The following is a 16,801-nucleotide window of genomic DNA, read 5'->3' as shown; positions in this document are numbered from 1 at the left end:
GAAAACTTACATATTGATTGGATAAATTGTCTCTGTGTGCCCCGTCGTATGCAAATTAGGCGATTCTCGCGATTCTTTGTAATTGGTAGGTTGTTCTAGCCAATCAAATAGCGTTATTTACAATTCGGCCTCCAAGTATAATAGTTTCTCACTTGCTAACAAAATTCAGTTTTAAATTTTTCACTGCGTTGCTCAACATCTATTTTAAGATATCAAAATGTCCGGACGTGGCAAGCAAGGCGGAAAGGCTCGAGCCAAGGCTAAGACCCGATCTTCTCGGGCCGGGCTCCAGTTCCCTGTGGGCCGAGTGCACCGCTTGCTCCGCAAGGGCAACTACTCCGAGCGAGTTGGGGCCGGCGCGCCGGTGTATCTGGCGGCGGTGCTGGAGTACCTGACTGCCGAGATCTTGGAGCTGGCGGGCAATGCGGCCCGCGACAACAAGAAGACCCGCATTATCCCCCGACACCTGCAGCTGGCCATCCGCAACGACGAGGAGCTAAACAAGCTGCTGGGTAAAGTCACAATTGCTCAGGGCGGTGTCCTGCCCAACATCCAGGCTGTATTGCTCCCCAAGAAGACTGAGAGCCACCACAAGGCCAAGGGCAAGTAAAACGAGAATTTGTATATTGACTTTACGGAGGCAATCTTAACCAAAGGCTCTTTTCAGAGCCACCCATGTATTCATTAAAAGGGCTCATATTTTTTTCCATGTCAGCTATTTTGCAGTTTTCTTTAGTAATTCTTCTACCTATAAGTTGGTGTCCTTAGACTGTGCAACGTGAAACTAACCTTCCATTTTAAAGTCGCCATAAAAATAGTTAAGCAAATCGGCAGGGCGCGGTGGCTCACGCGTGTAATCCCAGGACTTTGTAAGGCCGAGGCTGGCGGATCACAAAGTCAGGAGTTCCAGACCAGCCTGACCAACATGGTGAAACCCCGTCTCTACTAAAAATGCAAAAATTAGCCGGGCGTGGTGGCGCGCGCCTGTAATGTTAGCTACTAAGGAGGTTGAAGCAGGAGAAAAGCTTGAACTCCTGAGGCTGAGGTTGCAGTGAGCCGAGATCGGGTCACTGCACTCCAGTTTGGGCGACAGAGAGATACTCTGTCTCAAAAAAAAAAAAAAAAAAAAAAGGCAAACTAATTAAAATGCAGAGAGAGTATATGTCACAGGTAATTTAAATCGATCAATGCAGCAGCCCCTTACGATTGCAAAGCTGTTAAAAGGCGTGAGAAATACAGGAGAGGTTAATGTTCGTCAGTGTTTACATTTACATACGAATGTAGTGACTTAAAGCAACAGAACCAGAAACAACCTTTTATTATCTTTTGTATGCATCTTAATGATACGAAATTACCTGCAATTTGTAAGGATTTTTGAGGTCTGTTTTTTCTTTTTGCAAGCCACTTTCCACTCTACTGAGCTAACTCTCATTAATTATAAATAGGAATATAAACCTACATCCCCTGGAGCCAGATGGCCCTTAGGTGGAGCTTTTCTTTGCACAGTGTTCAGCATGACTACAAGGGCACACTGGTCTTTTTGTGCCATTTATAAATTTGGCTATTTCTTTTCTTTACAGCAGATTACACAAATACCAGTTGAACTTGTAAAAGATGAGAGTGCTTTCATGTGAGGATGTCCTATTGTAGTTAAATATGTGTTCATGTTGCTTGGTATCAGGTTTCAAATTAATAGTCATGGTGTACTTGGAACAAATTATTGAAAATATCTCCAAATTTAAATAGACAAATCAAGATATAAAATTAGCCTTTCTAAACTTGAGGGTAAAAAGAAATCACTTGACCAATCACAACTAGCGCGCGTTTTTTCAAAACGTTGATCAAAGCCAGTTTCAGGCGCCAACGTTTTTTTAAAAATTAAGTAAGACACGTTATCCTAGTAGCTAGATAAAATTTTGCAGAGGAAAATCAAAGTACGTTTTTTAAAAAAGCCAGAAAAATGGCACAGAGGGGAAAGGGTTGAAAACACCAGCAGTTAAAGGAGACGGACGGAGGAAAGTTTTAATATTTGGTCTACATGCAGGAGATGTTCTGTCAGGGAGTGGAGGTCTCCACCAATGGAGCTGCAGGGGAAAGGCTGCCTGGTCCAATCAGAACAGGGCTGCCTTTATATATACGGGTAGAAAAGCCTAGGCTTTCGGTTTTTCGTCATTTAGCGGGGTTCAGAAGTTGGCAATGGCTCGTACCAAGCAGACAGCTCGCAAGTCCACGGGTGGGAAGGCCCCACGCAAGCAGTTGGCCACCAAGGCTGCTAGAAAGAGCGCTCCGGCCACCGGCGGCGTGAAGAAGCCCCACCGCTACCGGCCCGGCACCGTGGCTCTGCGGGAGATCCGCCGCTACCAGAAGTCGACCGAGTTACTTATTCGCAAACTGCCATTCCAGCGTCTGGTCCGTGAGATCGCGCAGGATTTCAAGACCGATCTGCGCTTCCAGAGCTCGGCGGTGATGGCGCTGCAGGAGGCCTGCGAGGCCTACCTGGTGGGGCTCTTTGAGGACACCAACCTATGCGCCATTCACGCCAAGCGAGTGACTATCATGCCCAAGGACATCCAGCTTGCTCGCCGCATTCGTGGGGAGAGGGCGTAAATTTTTTTGTGAATGTGTGCTAACCGAAACCCAAAGGCTCTTTTCAGAGCCAATCACCTTTTCTATAAAAGTTGCTGTGTACTGCTGCTGTCCGTAAACTGGAATCTCTGTTCAGTCAAGGTAAGTAAGCATTCTTACCTCTATCCCTCTCTCCTCCCTTCACGGAATTGGTGTAAAAAATTTAATAATTAGGCAGTTATTAAAACAGCCTTTAAGGTACTCTAGTTTTTAATTTCTGTTTTTGGGGGGCCGCTTTCTGGGGCTTGGGTACCTCCGGCTTGGGAACTTTCTTGGCCACCTTTGACCAACCAACCTTTTCCTCCAGCAGCCTCCATCCGCAAAAGCCTTCTTTGGGGTCTGCTTAGTACTTTTCTTCGGAATAAGGGCGCCCCAAGCTTTCTTGGGCCTTTCGGCTGCCGGGACAGCTGTCTTGGGCATGACTGCAGCGGCTTTCCTGGCCTCGGTCTTGATTTTCCTAAGATCGCCTTGTTTAGCGGGGACGAATCCGAGGCGCTGCTCTTCTTAGCACGAAGATGCCCTCGTTTGTTTTCAAGGCCTAACCTTATTCAAATGATTTTTTAAAATTTGTATTTATTTTTACAACGAGGTCTCACTATGTTACCCAGGCTGATCTCAAAACTCCTCAGCTTGGCCAGGCGAGGTGGCTCAGTCTTGTAATCACAGCACTTTGGGATGCCAAGGCGGGCGGATAACGTGATGTCAAGAGTTCGAGACCAGCGTGCCCAACACATTGAAACTTCATCTCTACTGAGAATACAAAAATTAGCCAGGTGTGGTGGCACACGCCTGCAGTCTCAGCTACATGGAAGGCTGAGGCGGGAGAAGGACTTGAACCCGGGAGGCGGAAGTTGCAGTGAACCGAGATGGCCCCACTGTACTCCAGCTTGGGCAGCAGAGCTAGGCTCCGTCAAAAAAAAAAAAAAAAAAAAAAAAAAAAAAACCCAAACACCAACAAAACCACCAAAAACAACTCCTTAGCTTAAGAGATTCTCCCGTATTGGCCTCCCAAAATGCTGAGATTACACCGCGACCGGCAAGCTCCGGCTTAATGCGGCCGCTCTACTTAACATAGCCGCCAACACCTTGAGCACGGCAGCAGACAGGCTGCTAGGTCATTAGTGAACTCAGGTACCGAAGGAGCCTGGATGTCTTGCGCTTCACTGCATCTTCGGACTCGCAAACCTTTTTCTTTACTTAAGTCTTTGACTTGGGAGATACACCAGGAGTCACGGCATGTAAAGTTTCGGACTTGATTGTAGGTTTGGATATCTAATAGTTAAAAAAAAAAAAAAAAATCAGGCTGCGAGTGTATCTATGATTACGTGTTATGTCACACATAGACACGCTGCGCGCTGATTGGTTCCCAGCTCAGTCTTTCAGCTTGGCAGCAACCTAGTCTCAACCCTGTTTCTGAGTTGTTTGTTGAAATTCAGAAAAGCAAAATAGTTTAAATTTCCTGAGGAGAAATCACACCAATTCTATTCTACAATGAACCAGAACGGCTAAGCCTTTATGATCTTTACATTTTCTTTCTCTAGTTTTTATTAAGGCAGCCTCGGCCTTTATCAAACACTCCAGCTTTCAGAGATTCACAGTTCAGAGGGACAACTTGATTTTCATTTAAAATATAAACTCTTCCATTCGTGTCTTCAATTGCTTGCTGTCTCATAATAGCCTACACATTTTTGGCCTATCATACAGTGAACAACTACTTGATTTTCATTGAGATTTAACCAGGAAATCTGTTTTATATGAGAAGAGAAATAACAGGTTCTTTTTGAATTTCTCCAGAAGAACAGCAGTACGGATACTTAGAACAACAGCTCTTTCTGATAAAATTAGTTAGGGCTGAAAATGTTTTATGATAGCTTCTTGTTACTATTTGGATATTTAGTTAATTTGGGAGGGTTCAAATAAATGTTCAACATTTCCTTGGGAAAATGGGAAATACAATGATCAGTGATTCTCCTGATGTTGGGACTGTTTGCATAGCTGAACTCAGGAGAGATCCAGGAAAGGGCATAAAAGACAGAGAGTTTGACTCGTTTATGAGTCAAAAAAAATTTTTTTTTTAATTTTTACTGGGGGAAATTAATTACTAAAATGTTCATGAGTCTTTGGGTTCAGGGGTCTGTCATGCTTGGGGACATGGGGAAGATAAACTTTTGCAAAATATTCAAGTAACAGGATCAAGTATTATACACACAAGCACCACACACACACAAAATTTCCTAGAGAGAGAAATTTAAAGAACAACCATGTTTCATATTCAGTACTACATTTCTTGTTTAAACAACGATATAGGCTTATAGTGAATGAAGTACAGCTTATGTTCGATATGAGAGGAAAATGGAGTGATGGCAGAAAGTGATTTAACTGATTTTCTTCACTCCTCAATGTCTTGAACATAAGTTGATCTGGGGAGCATATACATTTATATGTTTTACTAAGACTATGAAGGAAGTAAATGCTGGGGACAGAGCAAAACCCAAAAGGTGAGGGTTTCACACTTTTTGATCGCATCAAAATACAAATGACTTCATGTAGCAAATGCAACTAGGACATGAACAAATTAATGTTAATAAAAATGAAAATCAAATGGTTGAGATGAGAAACGAGCTAAATATGAATCACATTTACTGAGTGTGTATTCACTTTTTATGGAGCCCATGTATTTCTATTCTTAAAATGGCTTTGACCCATTATATTTGATTTCCTGGAGCACCAACAAAGGAAGAACTGACTTGTAGCCTTCCAACTGCGGGACTTCTCTAAGGTACTGTCCTATTTGCCTTCATGGGTTTGGGAGTTAGTTTCTTGCAGGTAACCAAAGTCTCTCCCTTCAGGCCTGTCCTCTTGCCTAAGTATCAAATTTGCATTTCTGGATGATTGCTGGATATCCGCTTGTTCATCTTCTGTACCAGACTCTCAGTATGACCATCCTCATCTAAGTAGCTTCTGTCTAACTAAGATTGCTGGATATTGGCTTTATTGTTTACCTATAACACACCCTCAACATATCCAACCACATCTAGGAAGCAACCTTTCAAGTGACATTCCTATATATTCTATTCACAACAACACTATTGCTTTGTTAACCGACACTTCAATTATTCCCTTTCCTTTGTTGCCAAATCCAATCTGTTACTAAGTTTGGTGAATTCTCCCTAAATTCATCTTCCCTTGTTTATTTGCCTTTTCATGGTTGTAATTCTTGCTCTTCTATCTCTTCTTTGGACTGGCTATTGTTACAGCCTTCTGATGGGTGGTTCCTTTCTCTCATCCCTTTCTGCTGTCATTCATCCTCTTCATTGCTCTGGTTGAAATCTTCCTCATATGAGCTTCAAATTTATGTGCCCCATCTCCTTGTAGCTTTATGTTTTCTTCACTTAAAAACTGTTTTTCTCTATTCTTACAAGCCATGAAGAAAAAGCTGGATTCGTCTGGGCGTGGTGGCTCACGTCTGTAATCCCAGCACTTTGGGAGGCTGAGGTGGGTGGATCACCTGAGGTCGGGAGTTCGAGGCCAGCCTGACCAACACAGAGAAACCTCGTCTCTACTAAAAATACAAAAATTAGCTAGGCATGGTGGCGTGTGCCTGTAATCCCAGCTACTCAGGAGGCTGAGGCAGGAGAATCGCTTGTACCCAGGAGATGGAGGTTGCAGTGAGCGGAGAACATGCCATTGCACTCCAGTCTGGGCAACAAGAGTGAAACTCCGTCTCAAAGAAAAAAAAAGACAGAGAAAAAGCTGGATTCATATAGCTTTAGATTTAAGAATAACTTTAGTATGGCAATCAAACTCTTTTATATGGCCTTAAATCAACACTCTGGAACTCTGGTTTAGTAGAAGTATGGAATTTGCAAACATGATGACATGTATTTGAGTCTTGTTTTGCCCCTTAGGAGCTATGTGATCTTGGTCTAATTATATTACCTTTCAGAGTATCTTTTTTTCAGTTTTTTTCTTCTTTTTTCTCTCTTCTGCACCATTTTAAACTTCAAACTAATCTAATGATGTATTTTGAAATGTTTATATTTTTCATTCCCCGTCTCTCAAAATCGATGAGCTCTCTCTCTGTTTTGAATTCTTACATTGATTTCTTTCTTTCTTTTCTTTTTTTTTTGAGACAGAATCTCACTCTGTTGCCAAGGCTGGAGTGCAGTGGCATGATCTCGGCTCACTGCAACCTCCATCTCCCAGGTTCAAGCAATTCTTCTGCCTCAGCTTCCAGAGTAGCTGGGACCTGGGACTACAGGTGCATGCCAGCTAAGTTTTGTATTTTTAGTAGAGACTAGAGATGGGGTTTCACTATATTGGCCAGGCTGATCTTGAACTCCTGACCCTGTGATCCGCCAGCCTCCGCCTCCCAAAGTGCTGCGACTGCATGCGTGAGCCACGGCACCAGGCCACCCCCCCACTGATTTCTTAGAAGGTCATTATAATCTGTTTCATATTAACTGCATACTTGTCCACTTTTAAATCTTCCTAGTAGTTTACAAATAACTAAAAGTACAGATTGGTATTATAGTATGGCGTACAAATATTTACGTAAAAAAACTTGCAGAAATACATCTAGGGAGTTGTGTCAAACCAGAACATAATTCAACTGTCCTTAACTTTCCATTTCTTTATTATGCCTTTGTGGCTACTCCCCAAATGCTTGTTTTCTGCAGCAGTATGCCCTGTGCAGTATTGTTGACATAGTAGTGCTTGACTCTTGTTTTTCATTTTAAATTGAATAACTGGGTGAGGCATTATACACCATTGAAGATGCAGATCAATTATGAAATAGGTAACTTGTTCAAGTTTTCACCATTTAGCTCTGAGTGGCCCACACTATGCCTCTCCTTCTAAGAAGCATTTTATTTTATTTATTTATTTATTTATTTATTTATTGAGATGGAATCTAACTCTTGCCCAGGCTGGAGTGCAGTGCTATAATATTGGCTTACTGCAAACTCTGCTTCCTGGGTTCAAGTGATTCTTGTGCCTCAGCCTCCCATGTAGCTGGGATTACAAGAGCATGCCACCATGCCCAGCTAATTTTTGTATTTTTAGTAGAGGTGGGGTTTCACTATGTTGGTCAGGCTGGTCTCGAATGCTTGTCCTTAGGTGATCCACCCACCTTGGCTTCCCAAAGTGCTGGGATTACAGGCATGAGCCACTGTGCCCCGCCTAGAATAATGGTTTTAAATGCATTAGATAATATATAGGAATACAAAATAAAACAATTATATTAATATGCCATTATCAAATTATAAAAAATCCAAATTGGTGAAATATTTTTTTTTTTTTTTTTTTTTTTGAGACGGAGTCTTGCTCTGTCGCCCAGGCTGGAGTGCAGTGGCCGGATCTCAGCTCACTGCAAGCTCCGCCTCCCGGGTTCCCGCCATTCTCCTGCCTCAGCCTCCCAAGTGGCTGGGACTACAGGCGCCCGCCGCCTCGCCCGGCTAGTTTTTTTTTTGTATTTTTTAGTAGAAACGGGGTTTCACCGTGTTAGCCAGGATGGTCTCGATCTCCTGACCTCGTGATCCGCCCGTCTCGGCCTCCCAAAGTGCTGGGATTACAGGCTTGAGCCACCGCGCCCGGCCCAAATTGGTGAAATATTAACATATGTGCTTTTAAATTTTTTATTTTATTTACTTACTGATTTTGAGACAGAGTCTCACTCTGTTGCCTGGGCTGGAGTGCAATGGTACAATCTTGGCTCAGTGCAGTCTCTGCTTCTCAGGTTCAAGGGATTAGCCACCCAAGTAACTGTGTGCCAATATGCCTGATAAATGTTTGCATTTTTAGTAGACACAGGGTATTGCCATGTTGGCTAGACTGGTCTTGAACTGCTGGGCTCAAGTGATCCTCCCATCTGGGCCTTTCAAAGAGCTGGGATTTACAGGCATAAGCCATGCCCTGGCATAGGTGCTTTTTAAATTAATACATTAAATAATAATCTGTCCATGTGACTAAGACTTATTATAGATTGGAAGGATTTAGTTTTTTTTTTGTTTTTTTGAGATGGAATCTTGCTCTGTCGCCTAGGCTGGAGTACAGTGGCACCATCTTGGCTCACTGCAAGCTCCGCGCCTCCTGGGTTCATGCCATTCTCCTGCCTCAGCCTCCCAAGTAGCTGGGACTATAGGTGCCCGCCACCATGACCAGCTAATTTTTTTGTATTTTTAGTAGAGACGAGGTTTCACTGTGTTAGCCAGGATGGTCTCGATCTCCTGACCTTGTGATCCTCCTGCCTCAGCCTCCCAAAGTGCTGGGATTACAGGCGTGAGCCACTGCGCCCGGCTTTAGGATTGAGATTTTTAAATGCAATTTTGAGATATTGGCAATGGTAATGTGATACAAATAAAAGCACTTGTACTGCCAATTATACTGTTTGTTGCCTGAGTTCATACATAGAGAAAATGCTAACTTTCTGTTGGAGAATAGTAATAAGAAAAAAAAAAATTTGATTTTTTTTTTTTCCTGTACTTATTCTCAGATCCCCCGAAGCCTTTCTGTGTATCCCAGGCTAAGAACTTTACTCTGCAATCTTTTTCCATGTATCATAAATTCATCAAACAGCAAACAACTGTGATAAACCTGGTTCTCCTCACAAGTCATGGAGGAAAAACCAAATATTCCACCCAAAGGACCTGGAACGTTTTATGGGGATTAACAATGAGTTAAGTTTTTCATTATTTATTATTTTGAGGAGTTCTCAAAATCAGATTTTAGCAAATTAGAAAACTCTGTCTCATCCCTTTCGAAGGGTGAACCTTAAGGATAGGAATTGAGAACACCCACAATATTGTAATATACCATAATTAATGTTTAATGATTGCTTATTTGGAATCTAGACATTATTTTAAGCATTTTGATAGGATTATCTCGTTCCAACTTAACAAATAATTACAAGTTAGAATTTTAAAGTACATTTAAAACAAGGAAACTTTGTATAGCTTGCCCAGGGTCACCCCCACAGCATGTATGTGGAGCAGGCTGTCTCTATGATAGTTTGACTGGATACTATGATGCCAATTTGTTGGGGTAATAGAATGTGGTGAATGATACAGTGCTGGCTACAATCTGTCCTGTGATTAAAGGCACAACCAAAGCATACAATCAAATCATAAATTTTCATAAATTTCAGCCCAACAAGGTTCTAATTGTTTTGGGGATGTACATATTCATGTCTTCAACGGGCCCTAAGTGATCTTATCCTAATTTGACCTCTAAATGTGTAACTTTCATATGCTTTTAGTTCCCTCAGTAGCACTATCTAGCCTGCAGGCTGAAGAGCCCTGCTTGGTTAACTAGGAATGCATAAATCGATAAAAAATAATATCAGAGACAATAAACATATGATTTGCTTAAAATACTTTGAAAGCACCTTGTGGCCCGGCGCGTGGCTCACACCTGTAATCCCAGCACTTTGGGAGGCCGAGGCAGGCGTATCACAAGTTCAGAAGTTCCAGACCATCCTGACCAATATGGTGAAACCCCGTCTCTTCTAACAAAATACCAAAATTAGCTGGGCATGGTGGCGGGCGCCTGTAACCCCAGCTACTCAGGAGGCTGAGGCAGGAGAATGCTTAAACCTGGGAGGCAGAGGTTGCAGTGAGCCTAGATCGTGCCACTGCACTCCCTCCTGGGCAACAGAGCAAGACCCTGTCGCAAAAACAAACAAACAAACAAAACCCAACAAAACACAGCACCTTGTGAGGGAAAGAGTGTGTACTAATTATTTCATATTCTGGGAAAAGTGGGGGACAGCTGTCAGGCTTCTTTGTCAAAAGTTTATGAACTGATGGCTCAGTTAATGACTAAAAGTATGATGTGTATCTACATACACATACATATCTAGGAGTATTTATGAAATCCCAACTGAGACTCTTTTGTTGCCTCAGGCCCCTCCTGGTCTCCTCCATTCTGAGCAAGGGAGAATTGCACAGAAGGGCGGGAACTGACTGTGGTTCCCGCCACTGCTCATGAGGTTTTCAAACAGGTCCGTCATACTGTTATAAAAGTGCTGCGTGGCTGTGCCAGAGGTATTGTGTTACAAGCTTCACAGTTGCGCTTTCGACATGTCTGGTCGCGGCAAGGGTGGGAAGGGCCTAGGTAAGGGTGGCGCCAAGCGTCACCGCAAGGTGTTGCGCGACAATATCCAAGGAATCACCAAGCCAGCCATCCGGCGCCTGGCTCGCCGCGGCGGCGTCAAGCGTATTTCTGGCCTCATCTATGAGGAGACTCGCGGAGTGCTGAAGGTTTTTCTGGAAAATGTAATCCGCGATGCTGTCACCTACACGGAGCACGCTAAACGCAAGACGGTCACAGCCATGGACGTGGTGTACGCGCTCAAGCGCCAGGGACGCACTCTGTATGGCTTCGGCGGCTGAGCTTAGCTCCACAGTTTGCTATCGCAAAACCAACGGCCCTTTTCAGGGCCACCTATCCACTCAGGAGAAAGAGTAGTAGTCACTGCTTAAAATTAATGTAGTTTCACGTGTTTAGTAGCTTCGGTTGTCAAGTTCAATTGTTTTATTACTTCATATCTTACTGGCTTCATATCTTACTGGCTAGTGAGGATAGTGTATCTTTTATTTTTTGATTTATTTTCAGACAGTCTGGCTCTGTCTCCCACGCTGGAGTGCAATGGCGTGATCTCGGCAAACTGCAGTCTCCGCCTCCCGGGTTTAAAGGATTCTTGTGCCTCAACCTTCCGCGTAGCTGAGACAACAGGCTTGCGCCACCAACACCCGCTAATTTTTGTAGTTTTTGTAGCGATGGATTTTCGCCATGTTGCCCAGGCTCGTCTTGAATTCAAGCTCAAAGAGATTGCCCCTCCTCGGCCTCCGAAAGTGCTGGGATTACAAGCGTGAGCCACCACGCATGGCCTGTGTTTTCTGTATTACTGTAAGGAGACTGATGGCAAACTACCGCTAGCATTCTGCATGGCTATCAGAGAAAGAAAGTAGCAAAGACTGTAGCTGTTGGAGAAACAAGGTAACAAAACCTGTATCACAGAAAGCAAGTGGTAAAGGCTGATTCTGCTGTGAAGAATAGGGAAAAAAATGGAGGTAGGTACTAGTTCCTACCAAGGCATTGTTATATGAAAGGAAGACAAAATGGCGTTCACATGGTTATGGGTATAGGGGGGTAGGAGGTGTGTGGGAGGCACTTAACTGGCAAATACAATCTTTAAAGAAGAAAGTAGTAATTACCGTGGGAGAAACAACCATGAAAGTATATAGGATTCTCAACATTTTTCAGTGGAATGGGGAGAGGCCAACTTGTTTGGCTGTGTTCCTCTGAGCTGCCTTCCATCCGGAGCTACTGATTTTCTATTGTTGAATTTAAAAGGACTTTTTATTAATGTACCCGCGGCCAATTTAAAGGTATGTTGATCGAGTTTTTGTTGTTGTTGTTGGCCTTTTATCTTAAATAGTTTTAGACTTTATTATTAACACAAGTCATTTTACCTTAAATCATAGATCAGGCCACTGTGGTTGCATGAATGGGCATTTAAAACCGAGGTTATCATGATTAAATTCCCACCTTCTTTCCCTCTACACCTCAGGAAATGACACAAAAATAAGTATGCCATTCTCTAGTGGGTTACTCCAGTCCTTGTTCTTAATCACTGTAAAATTACAATCTCAGGACTATCAGTATGACACTATTATTCACTGTCCTCAAAATGGATTTTAGTTTGTGGAGAATATTGCATAAACCCTCATTTTTCCAATAAAGTTTTTTTCACTTTATCATAATAAAAAGAAAGCTGGACAGGTGGCTGTCTAGCAAGAGGCAACATTTCCCGGTCTTTCTGGGAGCAGATGTAAGCATGTGGCTACATTATTTCTAACACAGGTGAGACACAGAAAAGTTACTACCAGGTCTGGGCTTTGAAACTTTCATGTTACCTTCTTCCCCAGCTATAATGGTATTGATTTTGTTTTGAGCAAGCAGAGACCATTAGGCCCTAGGAGATGATAGAACGTTGACTTGGAAGGAACGAAATTTCCTGATTGATCACAAGGAGCAGAGCTGCTTCACAAAGCTGGACTAATCACAATGGATTTGTTCCATGAAACAAAAATACCTGTCTTTAAGCTTATTTATTGTTAAGTCTCTTTGTAAGCAGCATAATTTTATCACACAAAATTCAGTTTTGTTTCATTGTGGAATGTCCTTCCATTGACCTAAAAGCTCTTTGCAGAAAAGCTGATGCCAAATGAGCCTGTCGACTTGGTATCACCTCTGTTGTGTTCCATTATAGACAGAACACTGGGGCTAATTACAAGTTAGAGATCAGGCAGGGCACATGGCTCATGCCTGTAATCCCAGCAATTAGGGAGGCCGAAGTTTGTGGATCACTTGAGGTCAGGAGTTTGAGACCCTCCTGGCCAGCGTGGAGAAACCTCATCTCTAATAAAAATACAAAAATTAGCCAGGCATGCTGACACAGGCTTGTAGTTCCAGCAACTTCAGGTCCGGGTCAGAGAGACTCTATCCAAAAAAAAAAAAAAAAAAAGAAAAGTTAAGAGATCAATGGGTAGACTAGATAGTCTATATGTCTTCAGCAGTGGTAACCTATATATTTAGTGGGCTGACTTCCTTAAAGAGTGGTTCTGCCACGCACGATGGCTCTCACCTGTAATCCCAGCACTTTGGGAGGGTGAGGCAGGGGATCGCCTGAGGTTGTCGGGAGTTCGATACCAGCCTGACCAACATGGAGAAACCCTGTCTCTACTAAAAATAAAAAAACTAGTTGGGTATGGTGGTGCATGCCTGTAATCCCAGCTACTCAGGAGGGTGAGGCAGGAAAATCGCTTGAACCCAGGAGGTGGAGGTTGTGGTGAGTCAAGATCTTGCCATTGCACTCCAGCCTGGGCAATGAGAGCGAAACTCTGTATCAAACAAAACAAAACAAAACAACAACAAAAAAAACCAAGAGTAGTTCTTAGTAATAGATGGATCAAAAACTCCTTTGAGAATCTGTTGAAAATAGACATATGAACATAGACATTTTCTAAGGCTCATGCTCGGAAACTCAAGGAACTCCTAGGGCTCCCTGGATTCCTGTCAACAACCAGAAGTCTGGGATTTCAGGGTCTGAGATCTAGAGATCCCAAATTTAAAGATGGAGAGGAATCACAGACATAATACCAAATAATACACTGAACAGGAATAAGTTTATTTTGTTACTATTTACTGAGTGAAACCGACCTATATATTCTTCTCCTTCTTTTTTTTTTTCTTTGAGATGTAATTTCCCTCTGTGTCCCAGGCTGGAGTGCAGTGGTGTGATCTCAGCTCACTGCAACCTTCACCTCCCTGGGTTCAAGCAATTATCCGATTCTTCTGCCTCAGCCTCCCAAGTAGCTGGAACTACAGGCCTGCACCACTATGCTCAGCTAATTTTTGTATTTTTAATAGAGACAGGGTTTTGCCATGTTGGACAGGCTGCTCTTGAAATCCCGACCTCAGATGATCCACCCTCCTTGGCCTCCCAAAGTGCTGGGATTACAGGCTTGAGCCACCATGCCCAGTCTATTGTCTCTCTTCTTTTACTAGGAAGATAAATCTCTTGTCTGTCTTGCAGTATTTCAATGCCTGGCACAGAGGGAATGCAGCCAGTATTTGATGAAATACTAAATGAAATCCCTTCAACTACTTTCTGATTTGTTCATTGTATCCCCTGCTCCATTACTCCTGCCATTTCTTTGGCTTGAAACTTCATCCTCTTTCAACATCATTATTTCCCTCCACTGCATCCAGTCTCCTGCCACAGGAAGCATATTCCTAGAACTAGTTATAATTTTGTTAGTCCCTGCTCACAAGCTTTCTATAACTGTCTGCAAAATAAATCTAAACTTCATTGTTTGACATTCAGACTCTTCACAATCTTCTCCCACATCTTTATCACAAGAAAACTCCATGTAAGCAGGAGGCTTGGTTAGCATATTTTTTATATCAGCAATCTCCTTTAACAAGCTCTTCAGGTGATTCTGATGCACACTCGTCTGAGAACCACTGTTCTCAGTGCAAAAGTCCTCAGTACAAAATTCACTGCTTGGCACTTCAATGTGAATGAATGACTATCCATTTTCAACCTACAGGATGTAGCTTTCATCCACCTTCGCCTGGAAGGTGCTTGTATCAGGCAGTGCAGATGCCTCCTCCCCAAAAGTCTTTTCCCCTCCTTTCTTCCTAATACAACTTTATTTCTTTGTTCCCTGACTTGTTCTCCGGAGAAGGCAGAGTTCCTTTTAGCCTCAAGGATCTGATTAATTTGGCTACACCTATCCTAAAGATCACATGCCCCTTATTAATGATTGGATTGGGGATAAGTATATAGTCAGCTTTTGTGATTAGGAGAATCCTTAACAATGGAGACCCAACTTCTCTAAGAACATGATTAAGATGAGATGGGGATTGTCGACCAATGAACAATGTGTGTTGTGTGCAAATGCGAGTGTGGTTGCACAGAGAATTGTCTAGTTGGTGAAACCAGACAGGTCGTAGAGGTGGGGCAGTGGAGGGAAGAGGGTTTTATTTTTTCCTTTACAACCTAAAAATCCAAATTAAGACCTTTTTGAAGGAATTGAGAAAAGAAAGGAAAAAAGCAAATTCAACATTAAGAACTATTTTGAGAGCAGCAGTCTCCTCCTTCCCCACCCCCACTCCCACTCCAGCCCCCTATGTGGGCTTCTTTTGTAAAACCCGTAGACTTTTAAGGACTCAAGAAGAGAAACGCAATTCGTCTTCATAGAGCAAAACCATGAAATTACTGTTGTTTCTTAGGTGCTATCGACTGATACCTCATAAAACACGGAAACCAGTTTCATAAAGCCACCAGCCCAACAAGTACCATTTTAAGTTTTAAAAACATGCCTACTTCAGCTGCAAGAGTTTCCAGTAACTTCACGTGTCAGTATATAGCTCCAATTGTGAAAAGGTGAGTGGCTCTGAAAAGAGCCTTTGGGTTTACTAAGGCAGTTGCAGGGCTAAGTTTACTTGGAGCTCGTGTACTTGGTGACGGCCTTGGTGCCCTCCGACACGGCGTGCTTGGCCAGCTCCCCGGGCAGCAGCAGGCGCACGGCCGTCTGGATCTCCCTGGAGGTGATGGTCGAGCGCTTGTTGTAATGCGCCAGGCGGGAAGCCTCGCCGGCGATGCGCTCGAAGATGTCGTTGACGAAGGAATTCATGATCCCCATGGCTTTGGAGGAGATGCCGGTGTCGGGATGGACCTGTTTCAGCACCTTGTACACGTATACGGAGTAGCTCTCCTTGCGGCTGCGCTTGCGCTTCTTGCCGTCCTTCTTCTGCGCCTTGGTCACTGCCTTTTTGGAGCCCTTCTTTGGGGCCGGAGCGGATTTCGCTGGCTCAGGCATGCTACCTTCGCTGTTCTGCAAGTAGGAATCAAAATGAAATCTACATCTCACGATCCTCGGAATTTGTAGACAATGTTATGTAAATGAAGATTTAGTTTCTCTATCTCTGATTCGTTCTTTTGTCGTGAAGTCTGCATGCAAATGAAGGAGCCTAGGTCTACTCTCCTATTGGTCGTATCCTGAGAGCAGTTTTCGTGCACGGGTCACCTAATTAACATTTTATATAACACGTTCCTGGCATTCCAAACAATTAGATTAGTTTACTTATTCATTTTAAAAACTAAAAGTTGCTCTCCTCTATGCTTTTAAATGCCAGGGAGACAAAGCTTCTGGCGCAGTTACGTCTTCGAATTGTAAGGTCGGTTTAAAAGCTCCTGGAAAAGCTATTCCTTGGCATTCTGATGTAGATTCTAGAGCAGCAGGAGAGACCTGAAGAACGGCGAGCTAGGCGACCGGCGATCACCCGCACAATCCCGAGAACAGTGTTTCCCACTTTTTACAGAGAGCAGAAACACATCATGAAAATAAAGGGCAGGCAATAATGGTCCGGAGAACAACAACAACAACAACAACAACAACAACAAAAGTAAATAGCATCTCTTGAAGAGAGCTAAGACAGAAAAGCATGTCTTAGCCAAAATGGCTTCAGTCCTTAATGGAAAAGCAAGTCACACCTAGTTTAGCCCTACAGCGAGGATCCGAAATAAATATTCAGTCTTACTAGTGAAAATATTATTTAAAAAATTAAAATGAAAGAGTCCGCTATTTAACAAAGAGCTTTACTT

General features: G+C 43.1%; 3 protein-coding genes across 3 annotated transcripts in view; 2 read left to right on the top strand and 1 right to left on the bottom strand.

The window, feature by feature from the left end:
• Window positions 1–169: 169 nt before the first annotated feature.
• Window positions 170–2,691, top strand: LOC112623628 (histone H2A type 1-H-like). The gene is made up of 2 exons (XM_025384182.1): window positions 170–602; window positions 2,178–2,691. The coding sequence occupies exons 1-2, from the start codon at window positions 218–220 to the stop codon at window positions 2,303–2,305; spliced, it is 513 nt and encodes a 170-aa protein (XP_025239967.1). The 5' UTR covers window positions 170–217; the 3' UTR covers window positions 2,306–2,691.
• An 8,012-nt stretch (window positions 2,692–10,703) lies between these two features.
• LOC112623623 overlaps window positions 10,704–16,801 on the top strand; it is a 163,209-nt gene continuing 157,111 nt past the window's right edge. Inside the window, exons 1-2 of the mRNA XM_025384175.1 lie at window positions 10,704–10,996; window positions 11,904–11,921. Of these exons, the coding sequence (XP_025239960.1) occupies window positions 10,704–10,996; window positions 11,904–11,921 (311 nt within the window). The remainder of the gene's footprint in view (window positions 10,997–11,903; window positions 11,922–16,801) is intronic.
• Window positions 15,588–16,076, bottom strand: LOC112623639 (histone H2B type 1). Its single transcript, XM_025384197.1, has one exon. It carries the CDS (start codon window positions 16,014–16,016, stop codon window positions 15,636–15,638), a length of 381 nt encoding a protein of 126 aa, XP_025239982.1. The 5' UTR covers window positions 16,017–16,076; the 3' UTR covers window positions 15,588–15,635.

Source organism: Theropithecus gelada, chromosome 4, assembly GCF_003255815.1.
Source record: "Theropithecus gelada isolate Dixy chromosome 4, Tgel_1.0, whole genome shotgun sequence".
Lineage (NCBI taxonomy): Eukaryota > Metazoa > Chordata > Mammalia > Primates > Cercopithecidae > Theropithecus > Theropithecus gelada.
The sequence above is the reverse complement of the archived record's forward strand: the minus strand, read 5'-3'. Positions and strand labels throughout refer to the sequence as shown.